The 20778-nt window shown below is 43.5% G+C and overlaps 1 protein-coding gene and 1 pseudogene across 5 annotated transcripts in view; one reads left to right on the top strand and one right to left on the bottom strand.

The window, feature by feature from the left end:
- Positions 1–719: 719 nt before the first annotated feature.
- Positions 720–17007, top strand: LOC114198306 (activator of 90 kDa heat shock protein ATPase homolog 2-like; annotated as a pseudogene). The gene is made up of 9 exons (XR_015768949.1): positions 720–899; positions 2306–2502; positions 10556–10631; positions 12666–12778; positions 13778–13866; positions 14575–14690; positions 15094–15196; positions 15897–15944; positions 16098–17007. The product of XR_015768949.1 is annotated as an activator of 90 kDa heat shock protein ATPase homolog 2-like (transcript).
- The window catches only part of USP34 (ubiquitin specific peptidase 34), a 264454-nt gene continuing 260602 nt past the window's right edge, over positions 16927–20778 (bottom strand). For all 4 annotated transcript variants that reach the window (XM_028089697.2, XM_028089696.2, XM_088026523.1 and 1 more), the window contains 4 exons: positions 19780–19920; positions 19531–19674; positions 18359–18518; positions 16927–18166 (listed from right to left, as the gene is read on the bottom strand). In XM_028089697.2, the coding sequence (XP_027945498.1) occupies positions 17559–18166; positions 18359–18518; positions 19531–19674; positions 19780–19920 (1053 nt within the window). In that variant the 3' untranslated portion in view covers positions 16927–17558. The remainder of the gene's footprint in view (positions 18167–18358; positions 18519–19530; positions 19675–19779; positions 19921–20778) is intronic.

The following is a 20778-nucleotide window of genomic DNA, read 5'->3' as shown; positions in this document are numbered from 1 at the left end:
ATCACATTCTTTGGTCATCCATGAAGGATTATTACGTGAATAAAATGTAAACCTCCCTGAAGTAACTCAGAACTTCGTAGCTCGTGCTACTTGCACAGGTGCTGGAAAGGCGTGAGAACCAGCGTGAACCAACTCTGCAGGAACGGAATATGAGTACGGTGTGAAGAGAGCGCGTACAGCGCAGACCGCAGCGCACCGTGGGCGCTCTCGGACCCGGGCGCGCAAACAGCGCGATCCAGTGCTTGCGGCGCATGCTCCAGCGCCGAGCACAGTTAGCGCGGCTGGTGACAGCCTGCCAGCTGCATCCCCAATACCGCCCTCAGGTGTCGCTTACTCACTGCTCTGCTGGCTAGCACTGAAAATGGCCACTGCAATGAGAATAATGAATCCTTAAACGGCGTCCGCGTCTTTCGCAGGCGGCCGAGGTTCCCCCTTCGTGACCCCTGCGCTTGCAAGTCCCGCCGCAGGCCCGGGCTCCCGGATTGCGCCCCTCCCCAGCCGCGCGTCTCGGACGCCTTTGCCCTCGTCAGCCCCGCCTCCCGGATCCCGCACCCCCCGCGCCGACCTTGGCGGCCTCCCGGCCTCTCCGGCCCCTCCCCCCTTGACCCTGCCTCTCGGAGCCCTGGCCAGGCTCCCGCTTCCTCCGCGCCCCGCAGTGGGGCTGGGCGGTGCGGGGGGCGGGGTTTTCTGGCACTTTCTGGGCGCCGCGAACGCTGCGATTCCAGGCTCGGAGGCCGGAAACGTCGCTACGGAGCCGCACGGCAGCCCGCGCCGCGGCCCTTCCTTGCGGTCCGCCGAGGCCGAGCCGCCAGCTCAGACATGGCCAAGTGGGGCCAGGGGGACCTGCGCTGGATCGTGGAGGCCCGGGAGGACGGGACCAACGTGAACAACTGGCACTGGTGCGGCCGGGCGGGGGCCGGGGCCGGGGCTTTCGGGTCTCCTCCCTCCCGAGGGGCGGGCGGGACGGTGGGGCCCTTCTGCGAGCAGACGGCTCCCAGTGCGCTGCGGGGTGCGGTGGCCCGGCCTCTCCGGCGCCTCCCGGGCCGCGGCGCTCCCTCTGTGGGGCGGGGCCCGCACAGGTACAGAGGATTCCCTCCTCCACCAGCGGCTCAAAGAGCGGCTGTGATTAGCCTCAGCGGAGTCTGGAGACGGGGAATGGGGGTGGGGGTGCTTATCTGCATTGGCTGTGGGACTTCAGTTTCCTCCTTTTGAAAGTTGGTCTGGGCCCCATGAATGGTATCTGCCTGGCCTCTTCAACTTTGACCGTCTGTGACCTTAAGAGCTCCCCCCCCTTGATGTTTCTGGAAGTTAAAAGGAGCTAGTGTGTGTGTGTGTGTGTGTGTGTCGGTCTGTATGTAGTGAATTTGGATCTCAGCTGCCCCCCCTTGATGTTTCTGGAAGTTAAAAGGAGCTAGTAGTGTGTGTGTGTGTGTGTGTGTGTGTGTCGGTCTGTATGTAGTGAATTTGGATCTCAGCTGCCCCCCCTTGATGTTTCTGGAAGTTAAAAGGAGCTAGTAGTGTGTGTGTGTGTGTGTGTGTGTGTGTGTGTCGGTCTGTAGGTAGTGAATTTGGATCTCAGCTGTACATCCAACACGATGGGCCTCGGGTGAGCCCTGCCTTCTTTCTAGGAGTTTGAACCGTTGCACATCCTTTTTGTACGGCATCTGGAACGTGGGCTGTTTCTGCCTCCCTCGCTCTCGCACAGTTTCAGGAAGTGATGCAGCATCACTGAGGGTACACTGTGGTACCTCAAGGCCGTCAAGCCGAAGTTGGGGCAGGTCCGGGGCACAGTAAAGCCGTCAGCCTGGGAGCAGCTTGTTGAGGGAGCCCTGGCCTCTCCTTTCCCGGCATTGTCACCGTGTACACATCAGGGGCTTCTCTCACCTCATTTCCAGTCGCTAAAATGGGAACATTTATTTGGGAAGATTCCATGAGATAATATATGCCCTTGATAATGTGTCTTGTTTTGATTAAAATTAAAACTACCTTTTTGTAAGGCCCAGGCTTTGCCCATCCATTTTCCAGTGGGTGGGATTGCTAGGCCCCCTTTCCCCCAGAATAAGCCGGTGTTTTTAAGACAAAACACTACATAGTGCATAATAATATCTTAAGGAACTGAGCAGGAATATTAAAAGATATCTGGTAGAAATCTGGTTGAACTTTGAGGGTGGCAGGGCTCTTAGGGCTGCCTGAGAGGCAGTGGGCTGATCTGGGCTGGTCCGGGCATTACCCCCACGCCCCAGCCTGGGCATGCGGCTACCAGCTGGGGCCTCCACTCACGGCTCTGCCTTCTGGTCCCTGGCAGGACAGAGCGGGATGCCACCCGCTGGTCTAAAGGGAAGCTCCGTGACCTCCTGGTGGGCATTGTTGTGGAGAACGAGGCTGGCTGCGTTGAGATGAGTGAACTGAAGCAGGTGGAAGGTCAGTCTTCTTGCAGCAGCCGCAAAGGAAAGCTGATTTTCTTCTATGAGTGGAACATCAGGCTGAGCTGGAAAGGTAACGGGGGGCTCAGGGCACAGCTAGGAGCTGGAGGCAGCCTTGGGGCAGAGTCAGCTGCTGTAGTATTCATTCCTTCAGTAGATATTTTTAGAACTCCCGATGGGGCCTAGCATTCATTAGCCCCTGGATTTGGTGTGTGTAGTTCCAGACAGCCTTCTGTCATGCACAGTGCCTTGTCCAGCAAGCTGGGGGGCTTCCCTTTCTCCCAGCACTCATTGCTTAGAGCCCTTCGATTTTAGCAGCACTCTTGTCTGCCAGGCACTTGTGAGCCTTAGAGTTTTCTGGAGCTGCCAGAGCACTCTTCCCCTAGACAGCTGCCTGCTGACTCTTCTGGGTCCTTCTGGTCTTTGTCCTGAGTGAAGCCACCTATCTCTATCCTATAAAAATTGCAGCTCCCTTCTTTGAACTGTCTCTCTTCCTGCTTTATTTTCCCCCAAAGCACTGATATTTGGTATCTTTATATGGTTACTTAAATATGTTGTTATTCTGGTTCCCCTCCCACCCCAGGGCAGGGATGATTTTTTTTTTTAATATCAGCTTTATTGAGATCTAAATCACATACCATACAGCTCACCCGTTTAAAGTATACAATTCAGTGGTTTTTTTAAAAAGATTTTATTTATTTATTAGAGAGCACGCACAAGCAGGGGGAGGGGCAGAGGGTTAGGGACAAGCAGACTCCGCACTGAGCAGAGCCCAACATGGGGTTCAGTCCCAGGACCCTGAGATCAGAACCTGAGCTGAAGTCAGATGCTTAACCAACTGAGCCACCCAGGCACCCCTGTCTTCTACCCATTTTTAATTGGATTATTTAATTTTTGGTGTTGAGTTGTATCAGTTCTTTTTTTTTTTTTTACTTACTTTTTTAAGTAAGCTGTAAACCCAACATGGGGCTTGAACTCACAACCCTAAGATCAAAAGTCACAGGCTCTACCGACTCAGCCAGCCAGGTGCCCCCGTATAAGTTCTTTATATATTTTGTATACTAACCCTTTATCAGAGATGGCATTTGCAAATATCTTCTCCTAGTTAGTAGGTTGCCTTTTAGTTTTGTTGATTATTTCCTTTGCTGTGCAGAAGCTTTTTTTTTTTTTTCAAGATTTTATTTATTTGACTGAGAGAGCACAAGCAGGGGGAGTGGCAGGCCGAGGGAGAAGCAGGCTTCCCACAGAGCAGGGGGAGCCCAATGTGGGACTTGATCCCAGGACCCCAGGATCATGACCTGACCCCAGTCTCTTAACCAACTGAACCACCCAGGCACCCTGGAGGCTTTTTTTTTTATGTAGTCCTTTTTTTTTTTTTTTTTTTTTGAGCACATGCGAGTTGGGGAGGGGCAGAGGGAACCCAAGAGAGACATTCCTGAGTGGGCTCCATGCCCAGCGCAGAGCCCGAGGCCGGGCTAGATCCTGTGACCCTGAGATCATGACCTGAGCCAAAATCAAGAGTCAGACCCTTAACCGACTGAGCACCCCTATTTTGATGTAGTTCTAATAGTTTATTTTTGCTTTTATTTCCCTTGCCTCAGGAGACAGATCTAGAAAAATGTTACTATGATGTGTGGCTGATGTCAGAGAAATTACTGCCTATGCTCTTCTAGGATTTTTATTTTTGAGGTCGCACATTTAGGTGACAGGCTCCTCTCACTTAGCATAACATTTTCAAGGTTCATCCATGTTGTAGCATGTTCCTTTCCTTTTTATGGTTGAATGATATTCTGTTGTACAGATAGAGCACATTTTGTTTATCTGTTCATCAGTTGATGGCCATTTGTGTTGTTCCATTCTGTAGGTATTTGGTCAGGTCCAGACTACTGTCTGGAATGTTGTGTGCCTGTTGAAAGAGTAAGTTTCTCCTGTGATGCCTAGTTCCCGGCTGGTCAGCATTCTGTGCTCAGTGAATACTTGTTGAAATAATCATGGATGTGAAGACAGAGGTGAGAAGGAGGAGGAGGAGAGAGGGAGAGATCTAATTCTAGAAGATTGTACTGAGTTAAAGTTTGGGCCTCTGCTCAGGAGTCTGCTCCTTTCTTGAGTTGGGTCAGAGAGTCCCACAGTAAGCTGGCCGTGAGCCTCCACCCTGTTGGCTGCTTTGCTTGAGCCAGGCTTGGGCCCAGGGAGGTGCTCAGGAAGCATCAGAAAAGTCCACTTCTGCCTTGGAAACTTCCGGCTAGGGGTTTGCTCTCAGTTGCTCCCTCATTGTCTGCAGCTGGCTGGATCATAGCAGGGTCTGGCACCTTCTACTCGCCCCCCCCCCAGGCCCGGGCTCTGAGGGTCCCAGGGAAGCTCATGGTCTCCCTCACCTCAAAGCAGCCGCAACCTCCTTTGGAAGGTGAGACCAAGCTACCCAGGGCAGCAGCTAGAGGGCAGGCTGAATAGGGCCTGCCCTGACTGCTTGTGCTTTCTCCTCTGGCAGTGAGTCCCAGAAGAGGCAAGTGGGCCCTCTGGGGAAGAGTCAACGTTCTGGGTTTTTTTTTTTTTTAATTAAATTTTATTTTAATTTTTCCCCACCTTTATTGAGACACAGTTGACTTATAACATTGTATAGGGTTAAGGATGATTTTATATATATATATTGGAAATGATTACCACAGTAAGGTTATTTAACACATCCCTCACCTCATATTGTACAGTTTCTGTGTGTGTATGTGGAGAACTTTTCAGATTTACTTTCTTAGCAACTTTCAAATATACAGGACAGTGTTGTTAACTGTGGTCATCAAGCCGTACATGACATCCTCCGAACTTACTCTTGTAACTGGAAGTTTGTACCTCTGTGTCCTCTGACCACCTTCCACATCACTGGCTCCCTGCAACCACCAATCTGCTCTCTGTCTCTAGGAGTTTGGTTTTTCTAGATTCCACATACAAATGAGATCATATAAGTTTTGGCTTTGTTTGACATTTCACTTAGCATAATGCCCTCAAGGTCCATCCATCTTGTCCCAAATGACGGGATTTCCTTCTTTTGTATGGCCGAATAATATACGTGTGTGTGTGTTTGTGTGTGTGTGTGTGTGTGTGTGTGTGTGTATCACATTATCTGTTTATCCGTCAGTGGACATGTAGGTTGTTTCCATGTCTTGACAACTGTAAATAATGCTGCAGTGAACATGAGGGTGCAGATGTCTCTTTGAGATGGTGATTTTATTAACTTTGGATAAATACCCAGAAGTGGGATTGCTGAATCATATGGTGGTTCTACTTTTAATTTTTGAGGAACTCCACACCGTTTTGCACAGTGGCCGCACCAGTTTGCATCCCTGCCAAACAGTGCATGAGGGTTCCCTGTTTTCCACATCGTCGCCAACACCTGTTGTCTCTTTTTGATCTAGCCATTCCAGCAGGTGTGGGGTGATACGTCACTGCGACTTTGATTTCCCTGATGCTTAGTGACGTTGAGCATCTTTTCATGTACCTGTCATCCATCTGAATATCTCCTTTGCATCGATGTCTGTTTAGGTCCTTTGCCCATTTTTAATGGGATTATTTGGGGTTTTTTTGCTGTCAAGTTTTATGAGTTCCTTATATATTTTGGATATTAACTTCTTATCAGATAAGGTTTGCAAATATTTTCTCCCATTCTGTAGGTTGCCGTTTCCTTTTGTTGAGTGATTGTTTGGCCTGCAGGAGCTTTTTAGGTTGATGTAGTCCTACTTGTTTTGCTCTTGTTGCTTGTGCTTTTGGTGTCCTCTTCAAATATTATTGCCAAGACCAGTGCCAGGGAGGTTTTCTCCTCCTCCTAGTTTTATGGTTTCAGATCTCTAATCCACATTAAGTTAATTTTTGTAAGTGATATAAGACAGGGGTCCAGTTTCATTGTTTTGCTTGCGAATATTAAGTTTTCCCAGTACCATTTAATGAAGAGACTACCTTTTACCCACTGAGTATTTCTGCCTCCCTTGTCAAATATTAGTCGATCATATATGTATGGGTTTATTTCTGGGCTCTTGATTCCATCCCATTGGTCTCTGTGTCCGGTTTTATGTCCATACCATACTGTTCTGATCACTGTAGCTTTGTAGTAAAGTTTGAGATCAGGAATTGTGATGCCTCCAGCTTTGTTCTTCTTTCTCGGGATTGCTTTGGCTGTTGGGGGTGTTTTGTGGTTTCATGCAAATTTTAGAATTTTTCTGTTCCTGTGAAAAATTCTATTGCCATTTTGAGAAGGACTGTATTGAATCTATAGATGCTTCTTATTTGCTTTCTTGTGCTAACTTTGGGCTTTTTTTTTTCTAACTCTTTGAGACATAAAGTTAGTTTCTTTATTTGAAATCCTTTTGAAATCCTTTTGTTTTTCCTTGATGTATGTGCTCATCACTACAAACTTCCTGCTTAGAACTGCTTTTGCTGCATCCTGTAGGTTTTGGTGTGTTGTGTTTCTAGTTTCACTTGTCTCAAGGTATTTTTAAAATTCCCCTTTTGATTTGTCTGAGCTATTTGTTGTTCAGGAATGTTTGTTTATTTCCATGTATTTGTGAGTTTTCCAGCTTTCCTCCTGTTACTAATTTCCAGTTTCATACCATTATGATTTGGGAAAAGATACTATAATTTCTGTATTTTTGAATTTGTTGAGACATGTTTTGTGTCCTAACATGATTTATCTTAGAAGACATTCCATGGATCCTTGAGAAGAATGTGTATTCTGTTGCTGTTTAATGGACTATTTTATATATGCCTGTGAAGTCCATTTGCTCTATAATGTTTAAATCTGCTGTTCCTTACTGATTTTTTTGTCTGGATAATCCATTGTTGATCGTGGGGTAATAGAGTCCCCAACTAATGCACTGCTGCTTATTTCTCTTTTTTGTTCTGTTAGTATTTCCTTTACATATTAGGTGCTTCAATGTTGGGTACATAAATATTTACAATTGCTAGATCTTCCTGATAAATCAGTCCCTTCAGCATTATATAATAACCTTCTTTAGTTTTTTTTTTTTTGACCATTTTTTCTTAGTATTTTGTTTAATACAAGTGTAGCTACTCATTTTTTTTTTTTTTTTTGGTTACCATTTGCTTGAAATATCTTCATCCCTTCACTCCCAGTTTATGTGTATCCTTTTAAAGCTAAAGTGATTCTCTGTATTATAGGCAGCATATTGTTGGATCTTGTTTTTTTTTTTTTTTTTTTTTTCTGTTTTAATTCATTCAGCCATTCTGTCTTTTGGAGAATGTAATCCATTTATGTTTAAAGTAATTATTGATGGGTACGAACTTACACTTGCCATTTTGTTAATTGTTTTCACACTGTTTTGTAGATCCTGCATTCCTTGCTTCCTCTCTTATCTTCCTTCATGATCTGATGCCCTTTCGTGGTGGTATGCTTTCACTCCTTTATCATAATCTTTTGCATACCTACTAGTTTTCCTCAGGTGGTTACCCTGAGGCTTACATGGAATATATTTATAACATGCTATTTAAACTATTAACAACTTTGGTAGCATACAGAAATTTATACTTCTTCCCTCCTCAGATTTTACGTTATTGATATTACAATTTGCATATTTTCATATTGTGTATCTAGTAACAAATTATTGTATTTATGGTTATTTTTAGTATGTTTTAACTTTTAAAGTAGAGTTGTAAGTGAATTATGCAACACCATTGCAATATTAGATGATCTGACTTTAACTGTATATATACCACTGGTAATGGTATGTTTTTCATATATTTTCATAAATATATATTCATATATTTTTATGATGCTAATTTCAGATAACATCTAGTTCACTAATTCTTTCTTCTGCTTGGTCAGTTAGGCTGTTGAAGCTTTCTATGTAATTTTTCAGTTCAGTCATTGTATTTAGCTCCCGGATTTTGTTGTGTTTCTTTGTGGTTTCTGTTTCTTTGTTGAATTTCTCATTTTGTTCATGCAGTTTCTTCTAATTTTGTTTGTGTGTTCTTATAGTTCACTAAACTTCTTTAAGAGATTTATTCTTAATTACTGGTCACATAGTTCATGGATCTCCATTTCTTTAGGATCTGTTACTGGAGCTTTATTACTTTCCTTTGGTGGTGTCATGTTTACCTGATTCTTCATGAGCCTTAATTCCTTGTGTTGGTATCTGCATATGTAAGTGATTTCTTTTTCCAGAATTTACAGGTTTGCTTCAGTAGGAAAAGACCTTCACCATTCAGCTTAATTTGGGTTACTTGGTGGGTCATCTAGTAGCATTTGTGGTGGGCAGGGCATGCTGTCGGGGTCTCTAGTTGGGTGGGGCCACTGCCCACAGTGTGATCAGGGTTAGAGGTTGGGGCTCTCCTGGCTGGGCTCCTGTGTTCAAGCAGGGTTGCTGGGCGGACTCCCCAGCGGGGTGTAGCTGCTGGCTGTGCTCCATGGTCACATGGGGCCTCTATATGGGCCTTGCAGTTACCTCTGGTCAGGGGTTGGTCCCTGGATGTGTTCCCTGGAAGGGCAGTGCTACTGGTTGGACTCTATGATTGAGCAGGGCAATGGGTGGGTCTCCACCATTGCTCCTGGTTGGATGGGGTCTCAGGCTGTGCTCCTGGACCAGATGGTTCTGCTGGCTAGACTCTGTTCAGGTGGGGCCACAGGCAGGGCTTCATGATTGGACCAGTGTGCTCTGTGATCAGACTGTGCCTTAAAGTTGGACAGGTCTGCAGGCTTCACTTGGAGACCAAGGAGCCACTGGATATGCTCTGCTGTTGAGCAACATTGCTGGCCAGGCTTTTTGGTGGGGACAGGCCTCCAGCTGTATGCTGCAGTTTGTTGGGGCTAGGGACTACACTCTGTGTTTGGGTGGAGTCACTGTCTGGGCTCTCTGTCTGGACAAAGCCAGAAGCTGTGTCTAGCATTTGGGCAGGTCTGTAGGCTAGGCTTCAAGGCTGCTTAGGGTTACTGTTTGGGCTCCCTGGTTCTGTGGGACCAGAGACTGTGCTCAACAATTGGGCAGGGCTGCTGGTTTGGCTTCCTGCCCAAGTAGGGCTGGAGGATGGGCTCAGTGGCTGCCCAGATTCTCTGGTCAGGCTTCCCGTATGGTCCGGATGATGGGAGGCTCCACCAGCGGTTGAGTGGGGCTGCAGATTTGCTTTCTTGCCTGGGTGGGGGCAGTAGAATGGGCTCCACAGCTGGTTTCAGTCCATTGACCAGGGACCTTAATCAGGCATAATCACCAACTGAGCTCCCTAGCCACATAGGGCTGCCAGCTCAGCTCTGCAGAAGGGCGGAGTCACTGGCCAGGATCTTTGCTCATGCTCTGCTGTAGCAGGAACACGTTCCAACAAGATTTGAGTGTTGGTTATTTCAAGTCCTGCCCCGCTTCTGTCTGATTCCCAGTGGTCCCTGGGAGCTGAGATCCAGATGGACCTTCTAGGAAGCATCCCCCAATGCTAGGGGACCTGGATGTTTTTCCACCTGAAGAAACCACAGCTCTGTGCTGGCAAGAGGGAGGGGTGATTTGGTCAGTTTTATCACTTCTCCTACCCTTCTCATTTGGCCCTTTGTCTCTGGTCCATAAGGGTGCACTCTGGGACTTCCACAGTGGTGTCTCGTCTATGGATAGCTGCTAGTTGGTCTTGTGCGGGGACCCAAAGTCAGGAATAACCTATGTTGCCATCTTGATGTCCCTGAAATCAGCACTTTGGTATTGAAGGAAACCCAGCTACGTGGAGTCCATGCACAACTTCCCCAAGCCGCCACCTGTCTCCCCTCATGCTTTCCCTGATTAGACCTCATTGCCCCTTTCTGGCCTCCATCCTTTATGTGACTCCTCTTCAAGACAGCCCTTTATCCTGCTTTGACCTGGTAAAGAATATTGGGGGAGGAAAACAAAAGCATTGGTTAAAGGCCCACTTCCTCTGACCTCATCCTTCCACCCGGCCCCTAGTTTTGTGTGCACTCTCATTGGCCAGGTTTTACCTCCACCTTCCTTGTTCGCTTACCTCTGTTGGGGGCTAGGAGAACACCTGTGTGGTGGCAAAGCCTTGAGCCTGCCTTGTCATCCTCTGTGGTGGCACCCTGTGAGGGGGGTGGGCAGTTTTGCATAAACCAGTTGTTACTTTGTGATTGAAGAACGTATTTTGTTCATTTTAGGTGTAATTAAAAGAATCTGGTGCAAAGCACAAGGGAGTGATTGAAATACCCTTTCTGAAGAAAATGAAGTAGATGACACTGAGGTGAGGTATCTGCTAGTTTATTTTGTTTAAAAGGTCAAGCTTCTGCTATATAATATTGGGCATTTGAAAAACTGTAATAGATTCTATGATTCCTATGTGGTAGTTTTGGTGAATTGTGTAGGGTTTGTTTGCCAAGAAGGTGTGCTGTACTGTGGGAGGCAGTGTGGAGTGTGGAACAGAGCGGTGTAGGAAGAAGAGGAAGGCCCAGAAGCCCTAGACTGCCCCTCATCCCAGGTGTGGCGCCTGCGCAGATGCATGTATGACTCCAGGCTGGTAGCAGGTAGATGTGACTGTGTATGGACTGAAGCGTGCTCAGGCAGATGCCCAGGTGGGCGAATGGGGTTTTGTTTCTGCATCTTTTTTTTTTTTTTTTAAGATTTTATTTATTTATTTGACAGAGACAGTGAGAGAGGGAGGGAACACAAGCAGGGGGAGTGGGAGAGGGAGAAGCAGGCTTCCTGCTGAGCAGGACCCTGAGATCAGGACCTGAGCCGAAGGCAGACGCTTAACCACTGAGCCACCCAGGCGCCCTGTTTCTGCATCTTTGTTGTTTCCCGTTAGTGGTAAAAATTCTCCGCTTTTAGTTGTCCTCTCTTTCAGTTATATTGCATGGTTTTTGGTAAACTAGTTAGTTGCCCGTTGCTTTTGACTGGCTCTCCTAGCTCTCCTGAGAGGTGGACTTTGTGGAGCTCCCAGACTTGGTTTTCAGGGACTCCCCTCTTGAAGCTGAAAAACTTGGTTGGGGGGAGTTGGGGGTAGGGGGCGGGGGTGGGGACCATTTGTACCATTTGTCGATTTTCCAAACTAAGATAGTTTGATAGAGGGTCTTTTTGATTTGTGAACATACTTAAATGTGAATTCTTAACAAAGAGAGAAAAACTAAACCATACTGAGCTACATGCCTACGACTGGCCTTTAGTAAAGGTTATAAAATGCCATAAAAGTGGGGCTCTCTCAGACCCATCTTCAGACGTGTGGTTGCCGTATTTCAGGGCTGTGATTTCACTTCACTGTATTCAGATCCAGCTGAAAAGTTTTTCATCAGCATATTAAACTGGCCTTTTAGATTCAACCCTTGGCGGCATTACAGGACAAACTGGGACCCATGACCTGGGACCAGGTCCAGCTCAAGTGACTCATAGGAACGCTAAATATTTCAAACCAACACCTCTTTTCATTCTGAGACTACCACAGACGCATTCTCAGAGTCAGAGTGGCATTCGGATGCTTCCCTCTTCCGTCTTGCCCCCTTCTCACCACTCTCTCCTCTTGTCCCTTTCCCCCCTCCTCCTTTCTTCCTTTCCCAATTTTCCTCCGCATCAACAAAGTGTAGCCCAAGGCCACATTATTATGGAAACTTGATGTTCCTAATTACACTGGCTTTGGGGTTCTAGACCAGCGCTGTTCAATAGAAATACAATGCAAGCCACATACGGAATTTAAATTTTTCTAGTAGCCGTATTAAAAAAGTTAAAAGAAACAGGTGAAATTAACTTTAATACTTTTATTTAACCAAATATATAAAAATACCATTTTAACATGTAATTAGTATCAAAATTATTGAGATTATTTTACATTCTATTTTTGTATTAATTCTTTCAAAGTCTGTTGTGTATTATCTTACACTTCTAGCACATCTCAAATCAGACCAGCCACATTTCAAGTGCTCAATAGCCAAATGTGGCTAGTGGCTACCATACTGGACAGCGCATTTCTAGACCCTGATAAAAGCCATGGGGTGACTATATCATCAATATAATACATACACATATACACATAACATTTTATATGCAAATTAAGGGGTTCACATTTCTAAGAAGTCCACTCCAGATTTGGCCACCAACCCAGTCAATGGACCTTTGATTAAAAAACCCTCACAGCTTCTCAAAGTCTGTGAAGAAACCTGGCGTTATCTCTTATATCCACTTCTTCCCCCTCCCCCAGCATCACAGCGCTTCTCCCAGCCACGTGTCCTGATGTTGTGAGAGTACATCAAACCAGATTTTCTTAGGTTTGTATTTTTCTGATTCGTAGGTCAATGTGAGTAAAAAGAAAGATGTGGATATACTGAAGGATCTTATGAAAACTGCAGGCACCGCCAGGGTCAGGGGAGGCCCTTGGAGATTACCTGAAGGCACTTAAGATGGGTAAAGAAGGCAACCCTTGTGAACCAGAGGGTCCCTTTTCTATTTACCCAAGTTATGCTCTGTACTGTGGTCTGGATTCCCAGGTTAGGGTGATGTCTGTTAAGGCTTCAGAAACAGCTCTTTATGCTGCAGGATAAACTGTAGTCTGGAGATTGGGAGCCAGTCATGAGTAAGCCCACAATTAGTGACTATTGGTATTGTACACGTCACGAACTATTTTGCCTATGGAATTACTAAGAGTTTTCTGGAATGATAATTTATTCAGTTTGTATAATTTACTTGTTCAAAGTTTATCTTCGCTCCTAGAATGTAAGCTCTAAGGGGGCATGGAAGGTGTGTGTCTTGTTCACTGCTGTAGCTCCAGCTTCTGGCACAATGCCTGGCACATAGTAGGTGCTTATGAATAAATCTTTGTTGAATCAATGAGTGAAGGAATGAAAGATATCGCGGATAGAGTTGAGATTTACCTAGATCATATCTACACTGCGTAGAAGTGAGGTTATTGTCTTCTTCCCTAAGTTAGTCACCTGCCAGGCAAAATGAACAGTGGGGCCTGAATGTCTGCACCTCATCCTTGGACTCTGTTACTGGAGTATCTAGGTGTCGGCTGGCCCACAGGCTTGAATACTGGAAGGCCAAGCTTTGTGAGGTGGTGGTGAAGCAATTAAGTGTCTGGATTTGACAGTAGGTGAAGGTCATAAAGCTAGTAGTTTTATAAAATTGAGCTTTTTGGAAAACAATTTGAAAATACCAGTCTTTTATCAAGAACTAAAAGTGAGGCATTTAAAAAAAGAAAAGGCATTTGTTGCTATAGAACTCATGTTCATAAATTAATTTTATATGTAAAAACATGATATGGCCTTGAAATTCTCAATGATAAAGGAATTCTTTATAAATATCCATTGTCTTATTTTCTTCTAAGTTGTTTGGATTTTCTGCCTTACTGGTGGTGCTCAAAGAATTTTTTTTTTAAACCACTTCCTGTATGTTTCTTTTTAGAATTTACAATGGAAATGATTTTACCAACGAAAGCCATGGCAACCCAGGAACCGACAGTTGAAAGGAAACTGAGTGAGAACACCTTGCAGGTATGTCCTCTGGGGCCAGTATGTATGGAGGGAAAAGGAAGTGCTTAATGAGGATGCTTCAAAGCCCTAAATGATGAACTGTAAAGGTTAGTTAGGTGGGCCGGTTCATCCATCTTTGCATCCCTTGCCATTTTGAGGGGAAATGATAAATTGAGACTTCTGTCCTTGTTGATGGAAGGGAATTTTATATAAACAGACCTTCTTGTGGGATAAATATTGAATTTAGTTCAAGACCATGTTCCAAAGGCGGGTTCTTTGGTAGGCAACAGATTATAAAACCAGGCAACTTTGAGGTTCACCTACCACAATGGAAAAACCTCTCCAGACTTTCAGATTGGGTGGTTTTAGGTCCCATCCTTGGCATCTGGTGTTGGGGAATTGACACCCTTTGGCCTTAAGTGCTATTGTCTTTCATCTTTATGCCTCTGGGCCATTATGTACATGTCCAAGGAGGATTTGGGGTGTTAAGCGATGGCCTGGGAGTAGAACAAAGTCCAAGAGCTCATAGGAACAATGAGCTGTTTCACAGTAACCAGGATTGGTGGTGGTAAAAGGTTTTTCTTGCTATTTCCATGTGTCTGGAAAAGGGTAGTGTGAAATTTGGGGACATCTTGGTATTTTATTAAGAGTGGAAGACTGAATTTTAAAACCTAAGTAGTTTGATCCCTGGCATGCTAGTTATGCTTCGGAACCTCTTCTCTTCTTGAGATCCAGGCTTCATCTCCAATGGGGTTGGGAGAAAGATCCCCACTGTGGCGCTGCACATGACGGAACTCTTCGACGCCACTACAGAGCAACTGTACAGCGTCTTCACCATGAAAGATGTAAGTAACTTCCCAAGCTAGGATCTTCAGTGCTGACACTGGGAGACAGTGTGCCACTGAGAACTGGAGCTGGTTTTTCATTTCCCATATGGCCATGTTCTTACAATTGAAGCGATCTAGAATGGTGGTGATAGAAGTCTTTAGGATAACTTCTAAAAAAATTCAAGGGGTTAAAAGATGGGCAGTTTGGGGAAACAGATCCACATTTAGGAGATACATTACCGAGTTTTCTCTCTCTGAGGGAGAGGAGAGAAAGCTCTACGTAAAAGCTACAGATTCAGAATTAGGAAAAGGGAAAAAAAAAAAAAACCCACCTACCTTAATTGTTAATACTTTGCATTTAGGTTAAAAGGTGATAGGGCACGCTGGACTAACATGTCTGCTATATGTTTTGCTTGGTTAGTTGGTGCAAAAATTTTCTAAATCTCCTGCTGTATTAGAAGCTGAAAAGGAAGGGGAATTCCTAATGTTTGATGGGAACATCACTGGTGAATATTACAGAATTGGTAAGTGATCTTTAGGGTTAAAAAGTAAGCTGGGACTAACTCTTCTGTTAATACTGCTTTATTTTTATTTTAGTAATCTCTACAGCCAGCATAGGGCTTGAACTCATGACCTCAAGATCAGGAGTCACATGCTCGTCCCACTGAGCCAGCCATGCGCCCCAGTATTGCTTTTTAAAATCCATGCTCTTTTTAATTTGCTTTGGTTTTTTTTTTATCTGGGCTCACAGAAACTGGAGATTATAAAGTTGGTTTTGAGAACATTATTAAGTATGTATACTTGGTTGTAGAACAAATAAAAAATGTTACACATACTAAGTAATGATAAAGATGAAGACTGAGTTTGCATGGTAATTGTGCTAATTCTTATGGTTTTAGAAGAGGGAACTAGAATTCTTAACTCCTGCTCTACAAGTTTCACATTTCGGCCACCTAAAGCATAAAATCACTAGGGTCTGCGTTGCCTCAGCCCCGACACCTCAGTTCTGTTTGGGTTACCAATGTCACTGCACTTCTGTCCTTGAGGTTGGTGCTGTTAAGGACGTTTTGGCACACAGGAACAGTGGATTTTCATTGGCCCTGCTGTATAACCTGGAAGATGGGACTGTACCATTGTTCGTTCAGTACTTTTAGTGCTTAGGGATTTCCTGTATTGCTGGAAGTTTTAAAAGCTGTATTAAGGGGATTTCCCTTTTGTTTTTAGTTGACAAAAAGATTATCATGAAATGGAGATGTAGGAACTGTCCAGAAGGTATGTTACTAGTATCCTTTGTTGTAAGAGTCTAGAAACACTCAAGCTTGCCCCCATACCCCAGCCCCCGACACGCTGTTAAAAAAAGAGTAGCACTGTATGGACAGTTTTCCTTTTCGTAATGTAGTAATAAGCTTCTTATTTTCTTTCCAGAACGCTATGCAACAGTTGCACTGAGTTTTGTGCCTACTCCAGGGCAAACTGAATTGCAGTTAGACTGTACAGGAGTTCCTGTCTGTAAAGAAGAGAGCATGAAATTCTGTTGGCAGAAGCAGCATTTTGAAGAAATAAAAGGTTTACTGCAGCTGACCCAACCCTAAATGGTTGAATTAGAAGATTTTTATAGGGTATTACTTTTTGTAAGCAGGAAAAGTGTCAAGTTTACCTCTTCCCCATTACTCCTTTTAAAAAAGAAAACACTCTTAATTTATACTGGGTGAAATCCATGAGCTTATACAGAATTCAAAGCACTGTTTGAATCTTTACTACTAGACTCTCATTGGGTTAAAAGTAGCAAGCAACCTGGAAAGTCAGTATTAACCTTACCTCCCATAGCTGCTCCTCTGGGAAGAGACTGAGCCTCTGGGGACAGATGGTTGCCGTTTCCCACTAAAGCTTGTTCTAGCAAGCTACTTTCAGCTGTATTTTTAGTTCAGGCAGACAAAAAAATAAATGGCACGTCCATACTATTCCTTTATCTTACTTCAGGGTTTTTAAGGTCTGTAACTCTTAGGTAGCAAAGCAGCAGCGTGTTGCATTCAGAAGCATGTTGATGTGAGGTGCATTGGGCCACGTCACGTGGCTGCTCCTCGCAGCAGATTTGCACTCCGGGCGGAGGCCTGAAAGGCTCTGGGGTAAGTGACTTTTCGGGCCGCCACTACTGTGATGAAAGAGAATATAATGGAGAAGTGCTTCCCTCCCATTCACAGTTTTCTCATTACTTTCATCTGAGAAGACTAAAGCAATGTTAAATGTAAACAAATGAAAAGTCATCACAATCTGTTTAATTAAGTGCACAGAATAGCAATCAATCATGTCAATAAAAATAAAACAATTAATTTTACATCAACTGTGCTTTATTTCCTCCACAGGTATTCTGTTAAATAAAGCACCATTTATATACTGCCAGGCCACAGCTAAAGAGGATTCTTTACAGAATCAAATTTCTTGTGGTTGTTCCGTATACAAGTAAACTTAATTTTGATAATAAGAACCACAGCGATCGGAGGCGATCTGCCTCTATTATAAGGTACAAAACTGGCACAGAGGACACCATATTATACACAGTAAAAATGCTGTAAGTTTAAATTACATTGTACAGGGCCAGGGAACCCTGTTCCTCCCAGACAGCCATATGAAATGAAAGCCACTACAGTGAACTCTTAATTACATAAAACATATCCATTATCTGATTGCCCTTTAGAAAGTATACTGAAGATGCAAATTTTTTCATCTGGAGTTCTGCCTGACCAAGAATTAAGCCTATAAATCTATCTTGCCATTCAAGCAGAGAGCACTGGACAAACTGAAGCACAAAAACAGAAATAAGCAAAACTTATACAAACAGCATTGGGGGGAGAGGGGACCTTAAAAGTAGACATGCTACATCTAATGTCAAGAAGCAGCTTGGTTTCCTTTGCCAGATATCCTTGTGACCACATGGATCGTAGATTCAATGGTCCTACACAGAGTATCTAAAATGTCGTGTTGCTGCATGTGACTAAAGAGTCCTCTGGAATGGCCACAACTGAGTGATAAAGCAGCCTCAGGGTCCTGGGAGGGCAAAGCTTGACCATCACAGCTTCTCAAGTCAGCTAAGTCAGAGAGAACTGCAGAGATAGAAGTAGAAGGGAACTCGGATTCTTCCTCAGCTAGGTTAGAATCCTTGGAACAGTGGAGGTCCTTAAATTCTTTACAGTCTTCAAACCTACCATCACTGGCCTGTTCTTCTGCATGTTGTGACCTGATATTTGACATGTCTTCTGAAAACGAAGATGGAACTTCCATTCGATATTCTTTAACAGAACTATTTTCAGGGGAAGGAAGATCTTGTTCAGTTCCTGGATCAATGATTGAGGAGTCTCTTGTCTCATTGTCTGAAGTGCTAGTTGGGGTTAGGACCTCCCTGGTTTCTGTTTTCAAGTCGCTGATACAGCTGTCTACAGTGTGCTCCTCATCACTGCTAACACGCCTTCTTTTAACAGGAGTTGCCCCTTCATCATCTGTGAAAATGAACATCATTCTCTGAAAGGAGTCATTAAGATCACACTGGGGGTGTTTGCAGGAGATTTTCTTTTTAGCATTATATGCAGGAGACCCAACTGAACAGACAGCTATTGTAAAGTCAGTTATACCGAGTGTATTCTTCCCCTCTCCCACCCTAAAGGTAATTAATATTAGTCCAGAAAGCTAACCTTTAGTTTTTCTTTCTTTGGCTTCTTGCTCTTGGAGTGAGTTTCTCTGCTGCAGACAAGTCCTACATTTGCTTAAAAGCTCTTGCAGAGTTGGAATTAGAGCTGGGTTTAATTGCTTGGGAGTGTGTACTGACAGGAGCAAAGCAAGTGCCCGCAGATCCTATAAAACCCAGATAGGAACATTTAAAATTCTAAAGCTAACATTTTGACACAGTTGTTTACTTTCCCAGGAATCCATTCTGGTTTCTCTGGCATTTTTAGAGAATGCTAAAACTAGAGAGCCAGGATTAGGGTACTACTGTATTTTATTGGTTCTAAGTCATTAATACCATTATTTTATGTATCATGCCACTAACTAGGTCAGACTGAAGACTCACATAGTTTTCTGAAAATGAAAAAGGCAAAAAAAGATAGGGATTTAAAAAATAAGCTCTGAATTATCCATGAGAAATTAAGGCCTCAATCTAGATATCATAGTTCCTCAAACATGCTGATTTCTGGTGCAAGTCACATAGTAAGGTCATTCTTGCTCAGCTCTGTAATCTATTCTGGCATCTAAGCAACAAGTGGTTATTGGGGAAGCAGTAAAATGCTGCTGGACAGGTGCTAGCATTCCATTATTGTATGACCCAGCCATCATGGATATCTATTTAAGGCAACGGATTCCCTTGTTTTAACTGGCTTTATAATCAGTAGATCATTAATCTGATTGTTTCAGTTATTTATGAACCATAAGCTGATAGGAATATCACAAGTAATGTTTTCAAAAAGTGTAAACAAGTAGAGATAAAGGCAATGTCTCCCTCTTGGTGATCTTATTGCCCTTAAGCATTTAATGACATTTGTTCATGTCTTCCAAGGTAATACAAAAGTGTGTACTACATACTTCAAAGGCATAGAGCAAACATATTTTTAAAGAATTTGGTTTTTCATCATATGTGATTTTCAGAGTTTGAATAAGTTACAGTAAAAATCATACTAAAGCCAAATTTGGAGTTGATTTAAGGAAAGTACTGAAGTACAGGACTATTCCCTTCCACAGTTCTTACGCCATTTATTTTTTTAAGATTTCATTTTTAAACAATTCTACACCCAACATGGGGCTGAAACAATGCCAAGATCAAGAGTCACACTCTCCTCCGACTGAGCCAGCCAGGCACCTCAATTCTTACCCCATTTAAAGAAGCACTTGCTTTGGAAATTTCAACTCGGTTGGTGAAATCAGATTGCAGGTTCTGATACTGATTTATCAAGTTTGTAATTAGGGTGCTGATCAAACTGGCACAGTTTGCTTCAGAAAACACTTGACCTTGAACCTGGAAAAAAAGAAATTTAAAAAAATCTCCAAAAGACCAACACAAGGAAAACATAACCATTAACACACTGGAAGTAACACATTGAGTTTCCAAAGTAGGACATACCTTTAGAAGAAAATGTGTCATGAATGTGTACACAATGTTGTTGTTCAGAAAAGTTCTTTCATCCATTAAGATACATTTTATATATTCTGCAAAAACGGGATCTTCACACAAAAGCTTGATGCAATTTTTTGACATAGCAGACTACAGTGGGGGAGAAGAAGTACTGATGGTTGAGCACAGAAATAACTGCAAGGCTTACACACTGCTTATGATGAACATCCAAAGTCATTTTAAGTCCTGTTAGAGAAGCCACTTTTAACTCCGTCTACTGAACTTTTCAGTTAAGTAACTGTCCTCCCAGTAAACTAAATCTTCCGCACTTAGACTCTACAGGTGAGTGTAAGAGGAAGAGACTTGTAACAAGTCTGAAGGGCAAAATGAAAAAAATAGGTTTCAAAAGAAATTCAACTTTATTATCTAGCATGAAGAGAGGGAACAGGGATTGGACAAATAAGACTAACAAATAGGATGAGAATGTTTCAGGAGACCAATCTGATGGATAATGAATAGGTAACCAAACTATATATGGAGAAAAAGACAAATTTTAAGAATTAAATTTATTCCCTAAAAGGAGTTAAAACCTTAAGCAATAGTAATTTGTTTGGTAAATATCTCCCCCCCCCCATGAATATTGCAAAGATAAACACCAAACTTAATTATCTCACAAAGATAATTAGAGGGTCCCCAATATATGGAAATTTCACTAAATTTGGTTTTCCTGTTTTTCAATGGTCATGGCTCTTAAACACAAGTAGTATGTCTTTAAGTAGATATACTCTCTAGATTATATGTATTTTAATAACAGATCATTTATATGGAAGACAAAATGGACTATTTAAAAAAAATTGGACAAAGTTTAGATAATATATACAGGTTATATACTTAAATATTTTATTAGGGTAAGCAATTTTGTAAGTACATTCAAGTTCACCCAAGAAATCAGGAGTCTAACAGGACCAGGGCCCAGCTCCTCAGACACTTGCTGTCAGGAAAACTGGG

This window comes from Eumetopias jubatus, unplaced genomic scaffold (genome assembly GCF_037043125.1).
Source record: "Eumetopias jubatus isolate StellerSeaLion01/CBP00866 unplaced genomic scaffold, mEumJub1_p1.0 scaffold_9, whole genome shotgun sequence".
In the NCBI taxonomy this organism is placed as follows: domain Eukaryota; kingdom Metazoa; phylum Chordata; class Mammalia; order Carnivora; family Otariidae; genus Eumetopias; species Eumetopias jubatus.
Note: the sequence above shows the minus strand (reverse complement) of the source record. Positions and strands in the feature narration are given on the sequence as shown.